Raw genomic sequence first — 23,072 nt, forward strand, 5'->3', positions numbered from 1 at the left:
CTTTGCAGCTGAAAATCCATTTCACATATCTGAGTGGGATTATTTTGGCTGCAAGCACATAGATTTCTACAAGCCCCATTCATATGACTAAATCAATAAGTGCACATAAATGGCTATTTTTGTCAGTTCCATAGACAATTTATGGAGAAGCAGTGCACATGCAGCTTCACTGCTGAATTTAAACAGGGCACACCACCCCCACTGTCCTAAGCTATGAGCACCCACTGGTGGGTCCACTGGTGATCAGACACTTATATCAACACTGTTTAATTGCTTAATCTCTCAGGAACAGCAAGGAGAGTTATGTAGAAAAGTCTACCATGTACAGGGATTTATGGGCCACAGAATTTCAGGGTAATGCCTAGGAGACTGCTCACATTTGGGGGACAGTTTTAATAGGGAGGACTAACAATTTGTAACAATGAGGTATGTTTATCAGAAATTTTTTTGCTTACGATCTTTTTATTGTGAAGAAAATGTAAGCAAAAAGAAAAGATTTATTAGATTTTCATAGGAACCTGCTAGACCCACTCGTCAGTGTTTTTAGCCTTTTTTTTTCACATCCGCATTGGCAGCTCGGCTACAGGTCTCTGTGGCAGACGGCATGAAAAATGCCACAACAAATATTGCAGCATGCTGTGCTATTTCCTTCTGTCCAAATGATGGAGATTATTAAGTATATCTTGTTACTATCTGTCAAGAGATTTAAATTGTTTTGCTGCTGTGATGAAAAAGAAAAATGCTATTCCTAAAATACAGGTGCATCTCACTAAATTAGAATATCATCAAAAAGTTAAAGGGGTTGTCCACTACATTGTATAGTGCGCACATCAATTTATACCTTTAGGATAAGTATTTTTTCAAGTACTTTGTGTTTTCGTATTCCCCTGTGAGCGGCGCTATCCCTGCGGCTCAGTCCAGGTCACGTGATCCCCAGGCTGCCGCCGCCGCTAATATCCGGTGATGTCACGTCAAGTTCCGACTCAGTATGGAGCGTGCACATTACAGCATTTCTCTCCTCTCCATCTCCGCATTCATTGGCAGAGCCCCGCAATCATGTGGCTCAGGCCAGCCAATCATGTACAGTATATCAGCAGCAATAGCTTTAGTGTACACAGCTCGGTTATATTATAGTACAGGGGCAGGTACATATGGGAGGTGGCAATGATGGCTATATAAAAAAGAAAAAAGTGCTGTAAAACCAATACGTCCAGGCTCTTGGTATAATTAGAGTTAACAGTGATTTTCCCAGAAGTTATAGCTTACAGCGCTATTAAGGTATGTAAATGGGTACATACTGATTTTTTTTTTTTTTTTTAAATGCTTGCGTTTGTGTTCATGCGTGTGCGCGCTCATGCTTGTGCTTGTGTTAATGTATGTATGTTCGTGCATGCATGTTTGTTCATGTATGCGTCTGTTCATGCGTGTGAGTGTATGTGCTTGCATGCTTGTGTTCATGCGCTTGCGTGTTTGTGTTCATGTGTGCGTGCTTGTTCATGAGTATGCATGTGCGTGCTCGTGCTTGCATGCATGTGTTTGTGTATTCATGCGTGCTCATGCTTGCATGCGTGTGTGTGCGCATGTGCTTGCATGCGTTTGTGTTCATGCGCGGGTGCGTATGTATGTGTATATATCATTTCTAAATGCATGTATTAGAAATATTGCCATATATTTTTTATCTCCTTATACGTCTGTAAAAGCAGTACATTTTGAGTATGTTTATATATTTTATTAATCTATTACTTGATTTTAGTTTTGATATATATTTTTTAATTAAGATACATGTCTACACACGTGTGTGTGTGTGTGTATGTATACACTGCTCAAAAAAATAAAGGGAACACTCAAATAACACATCCTAGATCTGAATGAATGAAATATTCTCATTGAATACTTTGTTCTGTACAAAGTTGAACGTGCTGACAACAAAATCACACAAAAATCATCAATGGAAATCAAATTTATAAACCAATGGAGGCCTGGATTTGGAGCCACCCCCAAAATTAAAGTGGAAAAACACACTACAGGCTGATCCAACTTTGATATCATGTCCTTAAAACAAGTCAAAATGAGGGTCAGTATTGTGTGTGGCCTCCACGTGCCTGTATGACCTCCCTACAACGCCTGGACATGCTCCTGATGAGGTTGCGGATGGTCTCCTGTGGGATCTCCTCCCAAACCTGGACTAAAGCATCCGCCAACTCCTGGGCAGTCTGTGCTGCAACGTGATGTTGGTGGATGGAGCGAGACATGATGTCCCAGATGTGCTCAATCGGATTCAGGTCTGGGAACGGGCGGGCCAGTCCATAGCTTCAATGCCATCATCTTACAGTAACTGCTGACACACTCCAGCCACATGAGGTCTGGCATTGTCCTGCATTAGGAGGAGCCCATGGCCAACCACACCAGCATTTGGTCTCACAAGGGGTCTGAGGATCTCATCTCTGTACCTAATGGCAGTCACGCTACCTCTCGTGAGCACATGGAGGGCTGTGTGGCCCTCCAAAGAAATGCCACTCCACACCATTACTGACCCACTGCCAAACCGGTCATGCTGAAGGATGTTGCAGACAGCAGATCGCTCTCCATGGCATCTCCAGACTCAGTCACGTCTGTCACATGTGCTCAGTGTGAACCTGCTTTAATCTGTGAAGAGCACAGGGCGCCAGTGGCGACTTTGCCAATCCTGGTGTTCTGTGACAAATGCAAAGCGTTCTGCACGGTGTTGGGCTGTGAGCACAACCCCCATCTTTGGACGTCGGGCCCTCATACCACCCTCATGGAGTCGGTTTCTAACCGTTTGTGCAGACACATGCACATTTGTGGCCTGCTGGAGGTCATTTTGCAGTGCTCTGGCAGTGCTCCTCCTTGCACAAAGGCGGAGGTAGCGGTCCTGCTGCTGGGTTGTTGCCCTCCTACGGCCCCTTCCATGTCTCCTGGTGTACTGGCCTGTCTGCTGGCAGCGCCTCCAGATTCTGGACACTACCCTGACAGACACAGCAAACCTTCTTGCCACAGCTCGCATTGATGTGCCATCCTGGATGAGCTGCACTACCTGAGCGACTTCTGTGGGTTGTAGAGTCCGTCTCGTGCTACCACGAGTGTGAAAGCACAACCAATTTTCAAAAGTGACCAAAACATCAGCCAGAAAGCATTGGTACTGAGATGTGGTCTGTGGTCCCCACCTGCAGAACCACTCCTTTATTGAGGGTGTCTTGATAATTGCCAATAATTTCCATCTATTGTCTATTCCATTTGCACAACAGCATGTGAAATTGATTGTCAATCAGTGTTGCTTCCTAAGTGGACAGTTTGATTTCACAGAAGTTTGATTTACTTGGAGTTATATTCTGTTGTTTGTGTTCCCTTTATTTTTTGAGCAGTGTGTGTGTGTGTGTGTGTGTGTGTGTGTGTGTGTATATATATGTGTGTATATATGTGTGTGTATATATGTGTGTGTATATATGTGTGTATATATATATGTATATATATATGTGTATATGTGTGTGTGTATATATATATATATATATATATATATATATATATATATATATATATATATATATTTAAAATATTCGAGAGAGAGACAGAAAAAAGATAGACATGTATATAAATATTTAGCAGTCCCTCCTGGTCGATTTTATTTTTTTGCAGATTCCTTTCCCCTGACTTATTACAAGAACCATAACTTTTTAATTTTCTTTCACACCTTCCCACCAAAGCCTATTTACGTCTTTTCTTTTCCTTTTTTTCCTCCCCTTCTTCCCAGAGCCACACCGCTCTTATTTTTCTGGCCACATTGACATATAATGGCTTGTTTTAAGGGCTGTTTCACACGTCCTGATATTTCCAGTACTGTAAAAACCAGTACCTTATATATGTGTGGCATATATGTGCCGCTTCAGTATCACGCGTACCGTCGCCTGGGGAATCAGTGTACAGTTAGCGCTGTTCCCAAGCAAAAGATAAAAAGCTTTACCATGGTTGTGCAGTCCTTGGTGCTGGCGTTTGAGCCCTAGGTGCTTGAAATGTGCCACAATAAGATGCTGAAGATTGAACATAGAGAAGGGTGGGGAGGGAGGGCTTTGGGTGTGTTTTGGAGTGGGTGTGCTAGGTGTTGGCTTACAGGCCAGTGCAATGCATCATGAAACTTGTAGTATTAGAACACAGGAAGTCAGGAGAAAGGAAGTTGTTGATTAACCCCATTAGAGCTGGAGCCAGCACTGAGGATGTGCTGCTAGAGCATGATAAAAGGTAATATTGCTAAAATAAACACAGTGGATATTTTGAGTGGCACATAATAGCAAGATTTATGGAAAAAAAAGTTATGGTACTGGATAACTTCTTTAATTTATTTCAGTTCTTCAATACAAAAAGTGAAACTTATATAATATAGAGCAGTGTTTCACGGCCCCCCACAGGTCATGTTTTCAGGATCTCCTTAGTATTACACAGGTGATTGAAGTATCATCAAGGCATCAGGAATTCTCACACCTGTGCAATACTAAGGAGATCCTGAAAACATGACCTGTGGGGGGCCGTGAGGATGGGGTTTGGGAAACACTGATATAGAGTCATTACAGAGTGATCTATTTCAAGTGTTTATTTCTGTTAATGTTGATGATTATGGCTTACAGCCAATGAAAACACAAAAGTCATTATCTCAGTAAATTACAATAATTAACAAAAAAACACCTGCAAAGGTTTCCTAAGCGTTTAAAAAGGTCCATTAGTCTGTTTCAGTAGGCTCCACAATTATAGGGAAGACTGCTGACTTGACAGATGTCCAGAAGGTAGTCATTGACATACTCCACAAGGTCCCAGAGTTCCAATTTTCATTTGGAAATCAAAGTCCCAGAGTCTGCAGGAAGAGTGGAGAGGCCACAATCCAAGCTGCTTGAGGTCTAGTGTGAAGTTTCCACAATCAGTGATGGTTTGGGGAGCCATGTCATCTGCTGGTGTAGGTCCACTGTGTTTTATGAAGACCAAAGTCAGCGCAGCCGTCTACCAGGACATTTTAGAAAACGTCATACTTCCCTCTGTCGACAAGTTTTTTGAAGATGGAAATGTCATTTTCCAGCAGGACTTGGCACCTGTCCACACTGCCAAAAGTACCAATACCTGGTTTAAAAACAACAGTATCACTGTGCTTGATTGGCCAGCAAACTCCCCTGACCTTAACCACATAGAGGATCTATGGGGTATTGTCAAGAGAAAGATGAGAGACACCAGACCCAACAATGCAGACGAGCTGAAGGCTGCTATCAAAGCAACCTGGGCTTCCATAACACCTCAGCAGTGCCACAGGCTGATCGCCTCCATGCCACGCCACATTGATGCAAAAGGAGCCCCGACCAAGTATTGAGTGCATTTGCTGAAAATACATTTCAGTAGGCCAACAATTTGGATTTTAAAAACCTTTTTCAAGCTGGTGTTATAAAGTATTCTAATTTACTGAGATGACTTTTGTGTTTTCATTGGCTGTCAGCCATAATCATCAACATTAACAGAAATAAACACTTGAAATAGATCACTCTGTATTGACTCTATATACACTGGGTGCAGTATTATTAGGCAAATGAGTATTTTGATCACGTGATACTTTTTATACATGTCGTCCTACTCCAAGCTGCATAGGCTTGAGAGCCAACTACCAATTAAGTAAATCTGGTGATGTGCATCTGTGTAATGAGGAGGGGTGTTGACCAATGACATCAACACCCTATATAAGGTGTGCTTAATTATTAGGCAACTTCCTTTCCTTTGGCAAAATGGGTCAGAAGAGACATTTGACGGGCTCTGAAAAGTCCAAAATTGAGAGATGTCTTGCAGATGGATGCAGCAGTCTTGAAATTTCCAAACTTTTGAAGCGTGATCACCGAACAATCAAGCGTTTCATGGCAAATAGCCAACAGGGTCGCAAGAAGCTTGTTGGCCAAAACAGGCGCAAAATAACTGCCCATGAATTGAGCAAAATCAAGCGTGAAGCTGCCAAGATGCCATTCGCCACCAGTTTTGCCATATTTCAAAGCTGCAACGTTACTGGAGTATCAAAAAGCACAAGGTGTGCGATACTCAGGGATATGGCCAAGGTAAGGAAGGCTGAAAAACGACCACCTTTGAACAAGGAACATAAGATAAACCGTCAAGAATGGGCCAAGAAATATCTTAAGACTGATTTTTCAAAGGTTTTATGGACTGATGAAATGAGTGACTCTTGATGGGCCAGATGGATGGGCCAGAGGCTGGATCAGTAAAGGGCAGAGAACTCCACTCCGAAACAGACGCCAGCAAGGTGGAGGTGTGGGGTACTGGTATGGGCTGGTATCATCAAAGATGAAGTTGTTGGACCTTTTCGGGTTGAGGATGGAGTGAAGCTCAACTCCCTACTGCCAATTTCTGGAAGACAACTTCTTCAAGCAGTGGTACAGGAAGAAGTCTGTATCGTTCAAGAAAAACATAATTTTCATGCAGGACAATGCTCCATCACATGCATCCAACTACTCCACAGCGTGGCTGGCCAGTAAAGGTCTAAAAGAAGAAAAAATGATGACATGGCCCCCTTGTTCACCATATCTGAATCCCATAGAGAACCTGTGGTCCATTAAAAAATGTGAGATCAACAGGGAGGGAAAACAGTACACCTCTCGGAACAGTGTCTGGGAGGCTGTTGTGGCTGCTGCACGTAATGTTGATTGAAAACAGATCAAGCAACTGACAGAATCTATGGATGGAAGGCTGTTGAGTGTCATCATAAAGAAAGGTGGCTATATATTGATCGCTAATTTTTTGCGTTTTTGTTTTTGCATGTCAGAAATGTTTATTTCTAACTTTTGTGCACTGATATTGGTTTACCTGGTGAAAATAAACAAGTGAGATGGGATTATATTTGGTTTTTATTAAGTTGCCTAATGATTCTGCACAGTAATAGTTACCTGCACAAACAGATATCCTCCTAAGATAGCCAAATCTAAAAAAAAACACTCCAACTTCCAAAAATATTAAGCTTGGATATTTGAGTCTTTTGGGTTGATTGAGAATATAGTTGTTGATCAATAATAAAAATAATCCTCTAAAATACAACTTGCCTAATAATTCTGCACACAGTGTAATATGAGTTTCACTTTTTGTATTGAAGAACTGAAATAAATTAACTTTTTGATGATATTCTAATTTAGTGAGATGCACCTAGCATGAGGCCTCATTCATACATAGATAATGTTTTTGGTATGAAAAAAAGGATTTAATCAGTTTTGGGTCTGATTTTCAGCAGTGTTTGGTCAGTGTTTCAGTTTTTACCACGAGTGTTTCATCAGTATAAAGAAACATTTATATACAATTGCAAAGCTTCGCTTACCCATTGCAAGGTTAAAAGCGGACAGCACACAGATGGCAGTATGTGCTGTACGTGATTTTCACACACCCATAGACTTGTATGATGGTCGATTGTGATCCGTGACTCGGGAACAAAATTGAACAGGTTTCTGTGATTTTTTTTTTTCTCAGATACACGAACAGCCTCATAGACGATAATGCATACGTGTTCTTTCTGTGTTTTTCATGGATAGAACACGTAAGTGAAAAACAGATGTCTAAATGAAACCTTACTGAATTACGTAATAGTGTCCGCTAACTACCCACAACATGTTTTTGAACTTCAGAACATATCTAAGTAAAAATTATAAATCTTCCGCTGTAAATAAAATAATTATAACTTTGACTCCATGTAAAGGAAAGAAATGAAGAAACTTAGAAAGACTGATTTGAAAAAAAGAAAACTTTAAAGCATCATAATGTAAATAAAAATATATAAAATAAAAATGAGCCTTTTTACATTGGTTAAAAATACTGCAGGGTGTGTTTCCTTTCTGGCCACTGTAATGTATGAGCGTTGTCATTCAGAAAAGTGTCAGTAGACAAATGCAGTCTACTCTACGGGAATGGGTGGTGAACAGTCTTGAGACATTCCCATTAAACTTTAATTTAAATGTGTTGTATTGTGTCTTTCCTGCAGGTTGAATGCGCATTTTGAAGTGAATCCAGATTCTTCAGTGGCAAGATCAGATATGTATTCTGAATATCTATCAACTTGTAGTAAATTGGCTAGAGGTGGCATTCTAACTTCATCTGGATTCTACAAATGTCTACGGTACGACAACTTGCTCTTGATTTTTTGTGTGTCATATTGTAAGATATAGATACTATTCCTCAAAACAATAATAGCAGAGTCTTTAGTAAAAATAAAATACATTTTTCTAGGAATTTCAAAATGTACGCACAGCAGATTTTAAAATAAATAACAAAATGTCAAAAGGTGAATGTCCATCAATATGCCAACTATAGATAGAATAGCTTTTTAGTGAAGTGGGTATGTTTGTGTTTATTTTGTTCTTTCCATGAATATAATTTTACTTTACATTTATACTCTTGTCCTTCCCACATTATTGCCACTATGTAAGTGGAATATCCATTTGTAACTATGTTATACTAAAAAGTGACCGGGACTGACCCAGGATGTTGTAAGGAAACACAGATTGCAGAAATTGTGCTTGATAGTATACACTGTTTTTACAGATCTGTATTCCCAAACTACAACATCAAGAAAGTAGAAGATGCAAGCAATAATGGACAGGCTCATATTCATGTGTCTGGTGTGAAACGAAGGACCTTACCACTTCCAATTCAGATGTACTATCAGCAGCAACCAACTTCTAATGTATCTGTGGACACAAATGCAGGAGGTTTGTGTACCAGGTTGTTTTTTTTTATACTTGTTTCATTTGTGAGCAGTTATACACAACCTTCATAGTTTAAGGTAAAAAGATACTCTATACATACTTACATGTATTTAAATCGTATCAGCTGCTAAATAAAACAGAATTGGTAGACTGTGTGTTGATATAGATAGATGGCTATATACACACTTGCTCAAATATATCTGTCTATTTCATGTAATCAATAATTTGTTGATTATTTTTCTTGTTTCCAGCAGTGCCACAAGGAGCAGGAAATCCCTTCCAGAGAACTGTAGCAGCTAACCAGGCTATTAATCTTACTGCAACACAGATGTCCTTCCCTATTCAAGGTGTCCACAGTGTGGCTCAGACAGTTTGCCGTATGCCACATAATCCTCACGGCCAGGCCCAGCAACAGCATAATACCACAGTGACTGTTATACAGAATAAAACTCCAATTTCATGTGAAGTAGTGAAGGCAGCAGTAATACAGGGTTCTGTACAACATTCAGCAGTTCCTGTCACTATTGCTTTGGGAGGATCGACACAAGCCTCCCTGGTTCAGAATCACAGCAATCCAGGGCATCAGGCATCTGTTACAGTTGTGGGTTCTCAGGCCTTGTTTCACCATCCGTCTGTTATTCAGCAGCAATCACCTCTACACACTGTGGTACCTGGTCAGTTAGCATCAGGCACTCCAGTAGCCGTTATACAACAAACTGTCCCTCAAGGGCATATATTTGGTCGGGTGCAAAGTATGCCAGCAGGTACATCTGGACTTCCACAAGGTCAACAATTAATCACCACATCATCGCAAACTGTTCATGTCCCATCCCAACAATCCCCAGCTTCCAACCAGCCAAAAGATACAGTTATCCTAACTCCACAACAATATGTAACTACTTCATCTTCTAACATTGTGTCTGCTACAACTGTACAAAGTTTTCACGTAGCAACAGGGCAAGTGGTGACAATAGCTGGTGTTCAGAGCCCTCAGACCTCTAGAATTGGGTTTCAAAACATTGCTCCAAAACCTCTTTCCTCTCAGCAAGTCCAATCAACAGCCGTAGTTCAACAACCATCGCAGCAGCAACCCCAGCAGAGTGTAGTCATTGTCAGTCAGCCAGCCCAGCCTGGACAAGCGTACGCACCAGCCATTCACCAAATAGTTCTTACTAATCCCACTGCAATTCAAGCTGGACAAACTGTTCAGTTAACTGGACAGACTAGTATAACTCCTTCATCTTCCCCACTCCCAACTCCAAATAATCAGCTCCCTCCAGTAATAACTTCTCCACAAACCACTGCAGTGGCACAAGGACCCCCTCCTACTGTTAGCCAAATGCTTTCAGTAAAAAGGCAACAGTTGTCACCAGCACCTCACCAACAGCAGGCACAAGTGCAGCAACAACCACAGGCACAAGTGCAAGCTCAGCAATCACAGCCATCCCAACAGGTACAAGTACAGGTTCAGCAGCAGCAGACCCAAAGTGGAGGTATTGGACTCTCCAGTCCTGCTGAGTCCAGCCTCATCAAACAGTTGTTGCTTCCCAAACGAGGACCTTCAACGCCTGGAGGAAAACTTATCCTTCCTGCTCCGCAGATACCAACCCCCAACAACGCAAGAGCACCAAGCCCTCAGGTGGTATATCAAGTGGCCAATAATCAGACTCCTTCATTTGGTGTGCAAGGGCAGACTGCAACTTCACAAATATTGGTGGGGCAACAAAATGTGCAGCTAGTCCAGAGTACAGTGCAGAATCAAACTGCTGTACAGACTGTTCCAATCTCAAATTTACAGATTTTGCCAGGTCAATTGATCTCAAACTCTCCAGCTACAATATTTCAAGGAACTTCTGGCAACCAAGTCACAATAACAGTTGTGCCAAACACCAGTTTTGCTACTGCAACTGTAAGCCAGGGAAGCGCACCTCAAATTCTTGCACCAATGAGTGGGACACAACCTGGAGTTGGATTACAGGTACAAACCCTTCCAGCTGCTCTTACACAACCAGGTGGGCAACTACCTGGATCTGCTGCTTCTCCCCCTTTTAAAGGTGATAAAATAATTTGCCAAAAGGAGGAAGAGGCAAAAGAAGCTACCGGCTTACACGTGCATGAACGTAAAATTGAAGTAATGGAAAATCCTTCTTGTCCAAAAGGTTCTGTTAGCACCAGCAATGGGGAAGCTAATGAAAATGACGTTCAAGTGGGAAACCTGTTGAATGGTAAAACATTTGACTCCAGTCTACCTCCTTCACACTCAGGGAAAACGCCGAATGAGGCCAGTCAAGTGGTCACTAATGGGACATCTGTGGAACTGGGGGAAAATGGAGGTTTGTTAAAACAAAACCCTGAACAGAGCAATCCACAGGATGCTAAAACAGACTTTAAAAAGCCACAGCTAAATGGGGTTTGTGATTTTGAAAAGGGAGACTGTTCTCATTTGAGCAAAAACATTCCTAATCACAAAGCTTCCAATCATGTAGGAAATGGTGAAATCTCTCCAGTGGAGCAACAGGACCTTCTGGATTCTGTTCAAGTTACTGCCAAAGGTGATCAAATGGAGAAGCTTTCCAATGGACCTATATTTCCAAACAGTTTGGCACATTTTGCGAGTAGTACGAATGACATTTCTAACCTTGCAATCCAGATACAGTGTGGTAATGCAACGGACTTACCCAATGGACCTGTAGTTTCCAGTTTGAATTCAGATGTGCCTCAGCAACGTCCGACTGTAGTCGTCTCAACACAGTCTACAGCTTCTGTTTTACCGGGTCATCAAGTTATTGCAGTGCCCCATATAGGAACTAGGATTACTCAACCTGCTCTGCTGACAGATGCCCGCTCTACCAATGGCACAGCAGATTGCAAAGCTGTTAAACGACCAGTAGAAGACAATGACAGGGAATCTGTCCCAGTCATTCCCAATAAAGTGGGAGTAAGGATTGTTACAATCAGTGACCCTAATAATGCTGGCTGCAGTGCTACCATGGTCGCTGTGCCAGCAGGTGTAAATCCAAGCACTGTAGCTAAAGTAGCAATAGAAAGTGCTGTTCAGCAAAAGCAGCAGCATCCACATACCTTTGTACAGACAGTTGTTGCACAGGTAAGTCTCATCAGAGCTACCAGTCAATGCAAGTGTTTGTTGTTTTATCATTTGATGTTCATTCTAGAGCAAAAATCTGCATGTACGGCTGAGTGTCATTGGACGTATCGCACCTGATATTTATTGCATTGTGTCATCGTAATCCTTGGCACCCATAGCTGCGTTAGAATCTTTGCTTACTCTCTTCTAGAACTGCAATATGTCGCCCCCTGCTGGTTCAGTGTATTCTGAAAAAAAAAAATGGAATAATTATTTGCATGTAAATAACAGCTGCCAGTCTATTGGAATATTAGGAATGCCCAATGGCATTAAATCTTGTAGTGTTTCTAATGTTCTTCTATCATCACACACATGTTGGCAGGTCTGTTAAGACATTTTGGTATTGTGGGGAAAGTGTACTCTGATTTTCATCTTTTCCACTGTTGATAATTGGGGGAATTCCATCAAGCCTTCCGGTATTCTTTATGGAAATAATATTGCTGCCTTTAACACTGTTATTTCTGTCAAACCTGCTGTATGCTTATACACCCCATTATAGTCAGTTGGATCAGTGAGTGCGAGTTTTGATCCATTTGAAATTATGCCAGTCATAGTGCTATGGTTTCCTTTATGAACTGGAGCCATGATGTTAGTGTGAACAGAGCCAATAATCACAGCTTTGTTAGGCTTGTGGGGTTTTGCTACTCATGTCTTTTCCACCTTTACGAAACCTGTGTGCAAACTAAAGCAATGCCTTGTTACTTCCTGAGTGCTTTTAAATTAAACTTGTATATCATCAGAATGGTACAGTAGAGTGCAATGTAATGTATAGTAATATAGTTCATGCACATGCTGAGGTTTCCAAAATTTTCATTCTGTTGACTAACCTCAGACGCCATTAAACTTGTGTATACATATTGCTATGCCTGGATAAACAAAGAAGGATTTAATTGGTGAGGGTCTCAAAAATTATACTCCTGCATATAATACAATTTTGATCTATGCTAGAGACACAATGACTGTGCTGCCTGACTTGTGAAACAGCCATATCTAAGCTAAGACTTGTAAGTAAGGCTGCGTGCCCACTATGCGTTTTTTCAAGCGTTTTTTGCCTCGGAATTTCCGCAGCAAAAACGCTTAAAAAACGCTTGGTAATGCGTGCCCCATGGTCCCCAATGATAATCCGCATGTGCCGAGCACATGCTCTGGGAATTTCCGATGCAGATTATCATTGCGGAAAAATACGCAGCATATCCATTAAATTTGTGGACACGCAGCGTAATTGCCGCCATTGACTTGCATTGAAACGCATAATATCTGTGTCAGTACATTTGCACACACGTATATTATGCGATTCTATGTGCGGATGGTACCTGGATTTGGAGAAGAGGAGACTCCTCCAGACCCAGGTACCATAGAACCTGTTAAAAAAAAGAATTTTAAAATAAAGATTATACTTACCTTCTGATGGCCCCCGGTGTTTTCTCCGCTCCGTCTGGTCTGTTGTATGGGTTGCAGTGGTGTTAAGAACCTGCCATGGCGTCATTTAGTCATGTGACAGGTCGTGTGACCTGTCACATGACTCAATGATGTCACCGCAGGTGACCAGACGAGAGTGGAGAAAATACCAGGGGACAACGGAAGGTAAGTATAATCTTTTTATTTTTTACCATTTTTATTCATTTTTTTTTTTTTTTTTAACTATTACTTGGTCACACTATATACATCCATGCCGGTTGCATGGATTTATATAGTGTGAACAAGTTGTCAAGCACTTTTCCAAGTGATTCTAAAATCGCTTGGAAAAGCGCTTGATAAACCGCATGCAGAAATGCATGTGAAGAACGCTTGACAAACTCTTCTACCTGGCAGGAAAAACGCATGTAAAATCCGCATGCGTTTTTCCTGCCAGGGAGAAGCGTAAAAAATCTGCAGCATTTCTGCATCGTGGGCACTTAGCCGAAGACTCTGCCTTTTGAACAGTAACTTTGTCATCAATGGGATTCTCCTCAAAGCATGGCTTCTACCTTATCATAAATTATGCAGAGAGAAGGAAAACACTTGAAAGAGAACCTTTCACCTCCAGCCACACTTTTTACCTACAGATATAGAGGTAGTCTGCAGGTAAATGGTGTTTAAATTCTGTTTAGCCAGCTTACTGCATCAGCTGCTAAAGAAAACGAAGTTTTATATTCTCCCTGCAGCTGCTCACTTCTGCGGTTTACTGTGAGCATGCTGTAAACTTTGCCTGGCATTTTGATAGCCTGCTTTTCAGTGTGTGTGCGCAGTGCAAGGCTGTCAGTGTGCATTGATGGGATTACTGCTATAACTGAAGAGTTAGCGATGACTGTAACTGATCCTTGCACCGCCCCTACTACTGAAAGTGAGTGGCTGCAGGGAGAAAATAGCTTCATTTTTTTCTCCTGTAGCTGCTGTTGAAATAAGCTGTCTAGGCAGGATATTTACATTTAGGTTACCACTAGATCTACAGATAAATAGCGTTCCTGGAGGTGACAGGTTTCTTATAATGGTTTCTCCAGGAATATAAAAAAATAGCAACCAAAGGAAATTATTACTAATAAATTCCTAAACACCTTTAATTAGCAAGTCATGCTCCCTTTATCTAAAGAGGTAATCGCTTTAGAATTAAAATGGCAGCCTTCTTGCTACAGTTAACAGAAATCTGTCTAAAGCCACATTCACACGTTCAGTATTTTGGTCAGTATTTTACCTCAGTATTTGTAAGCCAAAACCAGGAGTGGGTGAAAAATACAGAAGTGGTGACATGTTTTTATTATACTTTTCCTCTGGTTGTCCATTCCTGACTCTGGCTTACAGATAGGAGGCAAAATACTGATCAAATAGTAAAAGTATGACCATGGCCTAAGAATGTTAATAGGACAGGTGCTAGTGAGCATGTGCAGTCCTGCTGCTGTAAATTGGAGTCTTTAAAGTGCTAGTCCCATCTCTAAGATCCTATCCCAATGTGTAGTAGGTGTAGTAATAATAATATAAGCAAATACCTCCGATTAGAAATTTAGTATAGTTCTTCTGCTTCGCTATTGCACTTACCCCACGTACAGGGCATAGCAAAAGCTTAACCACTAACAACTAACTCTCACCATGTGAGTGATCGTAACCATGGATACCTAAGCTACAGAAATATCCTCTACATGGGGTAAGCGACATAGCTTATCAGAAGAACTATGCTATATTTCTAATTGTTTGTATTTGCTAATATTATTATTGTTACACCTACTACATATTGGGATAGGATCTTGGAGATGAGAATATCCCTTAACCTATACTTCGTGCTGTCAAGTTAATCTCTAGGTCACAGCATCTCCTCTGCATTCAAAAAGGCAGAGTGAGCACCACCTTACCTCAGCATTTCTGGTATTGTTAGTACTAGATCAGAAAGAAAGGGTGGACAGCAGTGTGAGTAGGTTCTTCTTGCCACAGTACCGCTGGTTACTCCAGTGTTAGATTAGAAAGACAGGGTAGCAGTGTGAGCAGCCTCTTCTTACCTCAGCACTCCTGGTATCTCCAGTGTTAGATCAGAAAGATAAGGTAGACAGCAGTGTGAGCAGCTTCTTCATACCTCAGCATCCCTGGTATCTTCACTATTAGATAAGATAGATGGGATGGACAGCAGTGTGAGCAGCTTCTTCATACCTCAGCATCCCTGGTATCTCCAGTGTTAGATCATAAAGATAAGGTAGACAGCAGTGTGAGCAGCTTCTTCATACCTCAGCATCCCTGGTATCTTCACTATTAGATAAGATAGATGGGATGGACAGCAGTGTGAGCAGCTTCTTCATACCTCAGCATCCCTGGTATCTCCAGTGTTAGATCATAAAGATAAGGTAGACAGCAGTGTGAGCAGCTTCTTCATACCTCAGCATCCCTGGTATCTTCACTATTAGATAAGATAGATGGGGTTGACAGCAGTGTGAGCAGCTTCTTCTTAACTTTGAACGTCTGGTATCACCAGTATTGGATCGGAAAGACAATATGGACGCAGGAGACTTCTAACATTATCATAGAACCAAACAATGACCCCTAGCATAGTTTATAGGGTTGAATAATAGAACTTGGTTGTGATCACATAACCTGTGCAGGTCCTATGACCTGCTCAGTGCTGGTTTCAATTAAGATAGCATATGAATGGATGTGTCCTCATTCATGTAATGGCTTGTTGATAAACTGAATGCAGGGCATTAGTTTTATTTAGTTGGCTCATGCAAGCACTGTACAACTGGTATACCATTTTCCTGCACTGGTATTATACAGGTATTATTATTATTATTATTTATTATTATAGCGCCATTTATTCCATGGCGCTTTACATGTGAAAAAGGGAGTATAATACAAGAACAATTTCAATAATCTTGAACACAATGTGACAGCGACTGGTACAGGCGGAGCGAGGACCCTGCCCGCGAGGGCTCACAATCTACGAGGTATGGGTGAGGATACAGTAGGTGAGGGTAGAGCTGGTCGTGCAGCGGTATGGTGGAGCGGTGGTTACTGCAGGTTGTAGGCTTGTCGGAAGAGGTGGGTCTTCAGGATCCTTTTGAAGGTTTCCACGGTAGGCGAGAGTCTGATACGTTGGGGTAGAGAGTTCCAGAGTAGGGCGGAAGCACGGGAGAAATCTTGTGTACGGTTGTGGGAGGAGGAGATAAGAGGGGAGTAGAGCAGGAGATCTTGTGAGGATCGGAGGTTGCGTGCAGGTATGTAACGGGAGACTAGGTTGGAGATATATGGAGGAGACAGGTTGTGAATGGCTTTGTATGTCATGGTTAGGGTTTTGAACTGGAGTCTCTGAGCAATGGGGAGCCAGTGAAGAGATTGACAGAGAGGAGAGGCCAGGGAATAGCGGGGGGACAGGTTGATTAGTCGAGCAGCAGAGTTTATGATAGATTGGAGGGGTGCGAGAGTGTTAGAGGGGAGGCCACAGAGCAGGAGGTTGCAGTAGTCAAGGCGGGAGATGATGAGGGCGTGCACTAGTGTTTTTGCAGATTCATGGTTTAGGAATGTGCGGATCCGGGAGATATTTTTGAGTTGGAGTCGGCAGGAAGTGGAAAGGGCTTGGATATGTGGTTTGAAGGAGAGTTCCGAGTCCAGGGTTACCCCGAGGCAGCGAGCTTGAGGGACTGGGGAGAGTGGGCAGCCATTGACTATGATGGATAGGTCAGTTGGGAGGGTTGAATGAGATGGCGGAAAGATGATGAATTCTGTTTTGTCCATGTTAAGTTTTAGAAATCTAGCAGAGAAGAAGGATGAAATAGCAGACAGACATTGTGGGATTTTGGTTAATACGGAGGTGATATCGGGTCCAGAGAGGTAGATCTGTGTGTCACCAGCATAGAGGTGATAATGAAAGCCATGAGACTCTATGAGCTGTCCCAGGCCTAAGGGGTAGATGGAGAAGAGCAGGGGTCCTAGAACTGAACCTTGGGGGACACCGACAGATAGGGGGCGATATGAAGAGGTGGTGTGTGAGTGGGAGACACTGAATGTCCGGTCTGTTAGGTATGAGGAGATCCAGGATAGGGCCAAGTCTGTGATGCCGAGAGATGAGAGAGTCTGTAGTAAGAGGGAATGGTCCACTGTGTCAAAGGCAGATGACAGGTCTAGGAGGAGGAGGACAGAGTAGTGTCGCTTAGATTTGGCGGTTAGTAGGTCGTTTGTGACTTTAGTCAGTGCAGTTTCAGTAGAATGGTGCGGTCGGAAACCAGATTGTAGGCGGTCAAAGAGGGAGCAGGAGGAGAGGTGGGAGGACAGTTCAGAATGGACATGTTGTTCCAGTAGTTTTGAGGCATAGGGGAGAAGTGATATGGGGCGATAGCTAGACACAGAGGATGGGTCAAGGGAGGGCTTTTTGAGGATGGGTGTGATTGAGGCATGTTTGAAACATGAGGGGAAGACACCAGTTGTTAGTGACAGGTTGAAGAGGTGGGCTAGGGCTGGGATGAAGATAGTGGTAAGGTTTGGGATGAGGTGAGACGGGATTGGGTCAAGTTTACAGGTGGTGAGGTGTGATTTGGAGAGTAAGGAGGAAAGTTGATCTTCAGAAATGGTGGAGAATGTAGTTTTGGAGGAGGAGGGTTGAGTAGGTGTGGGGAGGGGCTGTGGGGGCTTTAGGCAAAAGCTTTGTCTGATGGTGTCAATCTTCTGCTTGAAGAATGAGGCAAAGTCTTCGGCTGAAATAAGAGGAGAGGGAGGAGGCACTGGGGGACGGTGGAGAGAATTGAAGGTGTTGAATAGTTGTTTGGGATTGTGGGACAGGGAGGATATGAGAGATGTGAAGTATGTTTGTTTTGCTGCAGTGAGTGTGGACTTGAAGGTAGTGAGGGACTGTTTGAATGCGATGAAGTGCTCATGGGAGTGGGACCTTTTCCATCTACGTTCAGCAACCCTGGAGGCCTGTCGCAGTTCTTTAGTTAGGCTGGTGTGCCAGGGTTGTCTGTTGATTGTGCGAGTCTTGGTATGCGTGAGGGGGGCGACCGAATCGAGAGCTGCAGCTGTTGTGGTGTTGTATAAAGTGGCAGCAGCATCTGCATCATGTAAGGAACTAATGTCTGTAAGAGGGAGGAGGGATTCAGAGAGAGAGTGTAGGTCAAGGTGTTTGAGATTTCTACAAGGGTATTCAAGTTTGTGGAGTGGGGATTGTTGCCCCGGGGAGGAGAGAGAAGAGAATGTGAGTAGGTTGTGGTCAGAGAGAGGGAGAGGTGAGTTAGAGAGGTTAGATAGGGAACAGAGGCGGGTGAAGATGAGGTCCAGCGTGTGGCCGTCTTTGTGGGTGGGTGTGGAAGACCACTGGGTAAGACCAAAGGAGGAAGTGAGGGATAGAAGCTTAGAGGCAGCTGAGAGGGAAGTATCAATGGGGATGTTAAAGTCGCCCATGAGGATAGTGGGGATGTCAACAGAGAGGAAATGAAGTAGCCAGGTGGTGAAGTGGTCAAAGAAAGTGGTGGCTGATCCTGGGGGCGGTAGATGACAGCCAGTTGGAGGTTGGAGGGGGAGTAGATGTGCACACAGTGCACTTCAAAAGACGGGAGAGTAATTGCGGGCGGCAGTGGGATCTGGGTGAAGGAGCAGTTTTCTGAGAGGAGGAAACCTATTCCTCCACCGTGTTTGCCGTTGGGGCGGGGGGTATGGGAGAGGTGGAATCCGCCATACTAAAGTGCAGCAGGAGAGGTTGTGTCGAAGGGGGTGAGCCAGGTTTCAGTGATTCCGAGGAAGGAAAGCTTGTTAGTGATGAAGAGATCGTGAATGTAGGAAAGTTTATTGCAGACAGAGCAAGCGTTCCATAGAGCTCCTGTTAGTGGAACTGGGGAAGCGGGGGCTGGGCGGATGGGTGTAAGGTTAGAAGGGTTACGAGAGTTTGGGATAGATCGGGGGTAGGAGGTGGAAGTGAATGTAGGGATGTGGTGAGGAGGGCCAGGATTTGGAGAGATGTCGCCGGCAGTAAGGAGGAGCAGAGAAAGCGTTATTAGGTGGGAGCAGGAGAGGGCATGAGGTGGCTGTCTGTGTTTGGAGACAAAGGATTGTATGTTGTGGAATAGCTCTGAGGAAGAGGTGAGATGGGTGGGGAGAATGGAGGGAGAGATGAAGAGTTCCTTTCCAGGTGTAGGGATTAGGGGTGGTTGAAAGAAGTGAAGGATTAAGGGGGTGAGAGTGAAAACAAAAACAAACATTGTTTACTGTGACTTAGTATCCAGTTACCTTCAGTTCACTTCAGGTTCAATTCAGGATTAATTCAAATTTCAGACACTTCAGCTCATGGATACTTAAGCTGAGGGACACAGACTTCAGTCTGACACACACTCCTAGTTCTCAATATATGGCCTACAGAATGCATTCAGCTGTGAACCAGAGGGGAGTGGTCTGTGCTCATCTTGATCAGCTGATTAAGGCTGAACCAGATGTAGGATACTCAAAGGTTCAGTAAACAAGGTCATAAATGAAAGTGGGGGGTGGGTAGTGTAACTTGGGTCACGTACCATTAGTATATAGTAGGAGCAGAGAGATATAGGGAAGGCTGCATGGAAATCAGGATGGTATGTAAGAAGTACAATTTTACACTGATGCGCAGTGAATTGTCCCCATTTTATAAATGTAAGAACTGGTTACACCTTTACTAGCGGTCACGTGATTGCCTTCCATTCACACATTAGAAATCATTCAATCTTGAGCACTAGTCAACCCTTAATCAATTCAGGACACCGTAGGAAAAAGCAACAATGTGTATACCTCCAGCATCGGCACCGTTTCAGTGACGTCTGTGGTGCAGTTCTCAGTGGATAATGTGACATTGGTCAAGTGACACAACAATCAATGGCTGCTGACTGGCTGCAGCTCATCAACATTTCGTCAGAGCGGACGTCCGTTCTGACAAAATAGTAAAGGCTCCATCTGGCGAGAACACCAGTGCCAACATTGCTAGAACGGTGCTGATACTGGCAGTATCTTTCATTTATTTTCTATGAGTCCCTGAATTGATTAAGCTTGAGTTGTCCCATAGTGGACAATCCTTTTAAGTAGGCCATAAACATTGGAATGCTTTAACAACATTACTTCTTTGTCATTGCAATCGTCAAGATTGAATCATTTCTAATGTGTACAATTTTGAGACCTTTTTTTGAGTGGGAAAACTGGTATGTGTATAGGGATTATATATTAAAATACACTCCGCCTATATTTTAATGACGCTGCAATTGATGTAATTAACTGTGAAAAATTTTGTCTCAAACTTCCAGCATCAGAAATTTAGACGCATTGTCAATTTTGTTTCCTTGTGGAGCCTTTTTATTCTGGAAACTCCACCTGTGTCCATCACATATGTTTTTAGGATGCATTTAGTAGTCAAAATTCTACATGCGTATCTTAACCCTTTAATAACTGCCAATACACCTTTTTAATGTGCTTAGAAATAAGTATATAACATACCCCTCGACAGGTGAAAATACAGCTGTACATTATAGCTGATACCCTGCTGCATTGGCTGCGATCTGTAATAGCGTGGATCGTGGCCATGTAAATCAATATTTTAGTGTAAATTTTTTTGTGTTTGTTTAATTCTTGTGAAGTATTTGAAGGGTTAATTAGCTTCCTTACAGCAGTTTTGAATGACTTGAGAGGTGCAGTTTTTAAATGCTTTCACTTTGTTTTTTTTCCAATATATAGTTCTTTCAAAACTGAATAAGTCTGTTTTGTATATTTCCTTGAGAAAAAAAAATAAAATTGCTGCTAAAATGTTAATCCTTTTAGCACTCTGACAAAATGAAAGGACATTTGAAACCTGATGCTGTCGTAAAGTAGACACATGGGAAATGTGTAATAACTTTTTTGTGTGATCTGACTATCTGGTTTAAAGGTTATACAAATCCATAGTTTAAGGCTGAGTGCCCACGTAGCATTTTTCAAGCGTTTACGCTGCGGAATTTCCGCAGCGTAAACGCTTGTGAAACGCTAGGTAATCCGCACCCCATGGTCCCCAAGGGGATTCCGCATGTTCTATGCACATGCTGCGGATTTTTCCGCAGCGTTTATGCTGCGTCCAAAAATCCGCAGCATGTCATTTAATTTTGCGGTAGCGCAGCGGAACTCCCGCCATTGACTTGCATTGAGACGCACAGAAACTGCGACTGTACATTTTTACAAGCGGCTTCTATGCGTCTCTGTGCGGATGGTACCCAATTCAGGAGGAGAGGAGACTCTCATCCAGACCTGGGTACCATTGTACCTGTAAAAAAAGAATAAAATAACAAATAAAGTTTATATTCACCTTTCCGAAGGCTTCTCTCTGAATGCCAGCATCGCTTGAGGACCTGCAGTGACGTCACAGTCATGTGACCGCAGGCCCTTCACCGCTCTGTCTCGCGATATGCCGGCATCCAGGAACCAGACAGGAACGAGCGCTGCAGCCACGCCGGGGCCTCGGGGGCGAGTATAGCTTTATTTGTTTTCATTTTTACGGTTCACACTGTATAAATCCATGCCGTTTGCATGGATTTATACAGTGTGACCTAGTTGTCAAGCACTTTCCAAGTGATGCTATCGCCTGGAAAGCGCTTGTTAATCTGCATGCGGAAACGCATGTGAATCCGCATGTATTCTGCAGGAAAAACGCATGCACAATCTGCATGCGTTTTTTCTGCCAGGGAGATGCAGAAATGCTGCAGAAATTTTCTGCTTCATTTCTGCATCGTGGGCACATAGCCTAAAGCTAGAAATTTGGTAAATATGTAGAATTTTTTTTAGATATTGGGATTTGTGGTTGGGTGTTCATGCATTCAAACCCTAGCGATCAGAGAATTATTCTTGATCTGTGGATAAGGGCTAACTTTCAATTGTGAGATTGCCCTTTAACTGAGGAAATGTTCTGTACATCATGGATTCTTTTCTTTGAACTGTAGAAATGTGTTCCTAGCTTTACGCATGTGTAATAAAATGGATTGAGTTTGACTAGGTTTGCTCTTTAGAATAAATTGAGTATGTTTTGTGCCATACAGATTTGATATTGTTGATTTATAGATGACAATAAATATTTTTCCAATCTTCAGACGACTCCAGTAACGGCACTACCAGCATTACAAGTTCACGGCCATATAGTTGGTTCTCAGCCCTCACCTTACCCTCCTACCACAACTTCAACATTAGGTCACCCTGCAGAACAAGCGAAAAAACCAGGACAGAACTTCATGTGCCTGTGGCAGTCGTGCAAAAGGTAAGTGGTTTATAAAATGAGGTCCACATTCAGTGATGTGCTCCCTAATCTTTTATGACTTGAGCACTCTACATACCTATTAAATGCTACCACATCCTGTGGATATTGTAATATATACAGGGATCTCCAGAAGTCAGATATTCGTGAAGCTTCTTCAATCAACCTGCCTTGTACCTACCATTTACAGCTAGCAGATTAAAAATATATTTTGAACACTTTTGTAATCTGAGTAATCTTTTTTTCCCCCCTGCTTTTTATAAGGTGGTTTGAAACTCCGTCCCAAGTGTTTTACCATGCTGCAACAGAGCATGGTGCTAAAGATGTATATCCTGGGCAGTGCCTGTGGGAAGGTTGTGAACCCTTTCAGAGACAGAGGTTTTCCTTTATTACTCACTTACAGGTAAGTTACTGTATGGCTAAAGATGGCCATACTCCTTTGACAGCTGTCGCCTGAGCTCTCCTGGCTTAAATCACCACTCCAGCCCAGCGTTTCATTTTATTGCACTGCTGGAGT

At 42.6% G+C, this 23,072-nt stretch overlaps 1 protein-coding gene across 4 annotated transcripts in view; it reads left to right on the top strand.

Annotated features, from left to right (window-relative positions):
• The window catches only part of ARID2 (AT-rich interaction domain 2), a 111,233-nt gene that overhangs the window by 81,906 nt on the left and 6,255 nt on the right, over window positions 1-23,072 (top strand). For 2 of the 4 annotated variants that reach the window (XM_073651839.1, XM_073651840.1), the window contains exons 13-17: window positions 8,015-8,149; window positions 8,575-8,741; window positions 8,990-11,844; window positions 22,395-22,558; window positions 22,820-22,958. In XM_073651839.1, the coding sequence (XP_073507940.1) occupies window positions 8,015-8,149; window positions 8,575-8,741; window positions 8,990-11,844; window positions 22,395-22,558; window positions 22,820-22,958 (3,460 nt within the window). The remainder of the gene's footprint in view (window positions 1-8,014; window positions 8,150-8,574; window positions 8,742-8,989; window positions 11,845-22,394; window positions 22,559-22,819; window positions 22,959-23,072) is intronic. The other 2 variants (XM_073651841.1, XM_073651844.1) reach the window with 1 other exon arrangement.

The sequence above is a fragment of the Phyllobates terribilis genome, unplaced genomic scaffold, assembly GCF_046119375.1.
Source record: "Phyllobates terribilis strain yellow unplaced genomic scaffold, ASM4611937v1 Scaffold_11__3_contigs__length_659146591, whole genome shotgun sequence".
NCBI classification, from domain to species: Eukaryota; Metazoa; Chordata; class Amphibia; order Anura; family Dendrobatidae; genus Phyllobates; species Phyllobates terribilis.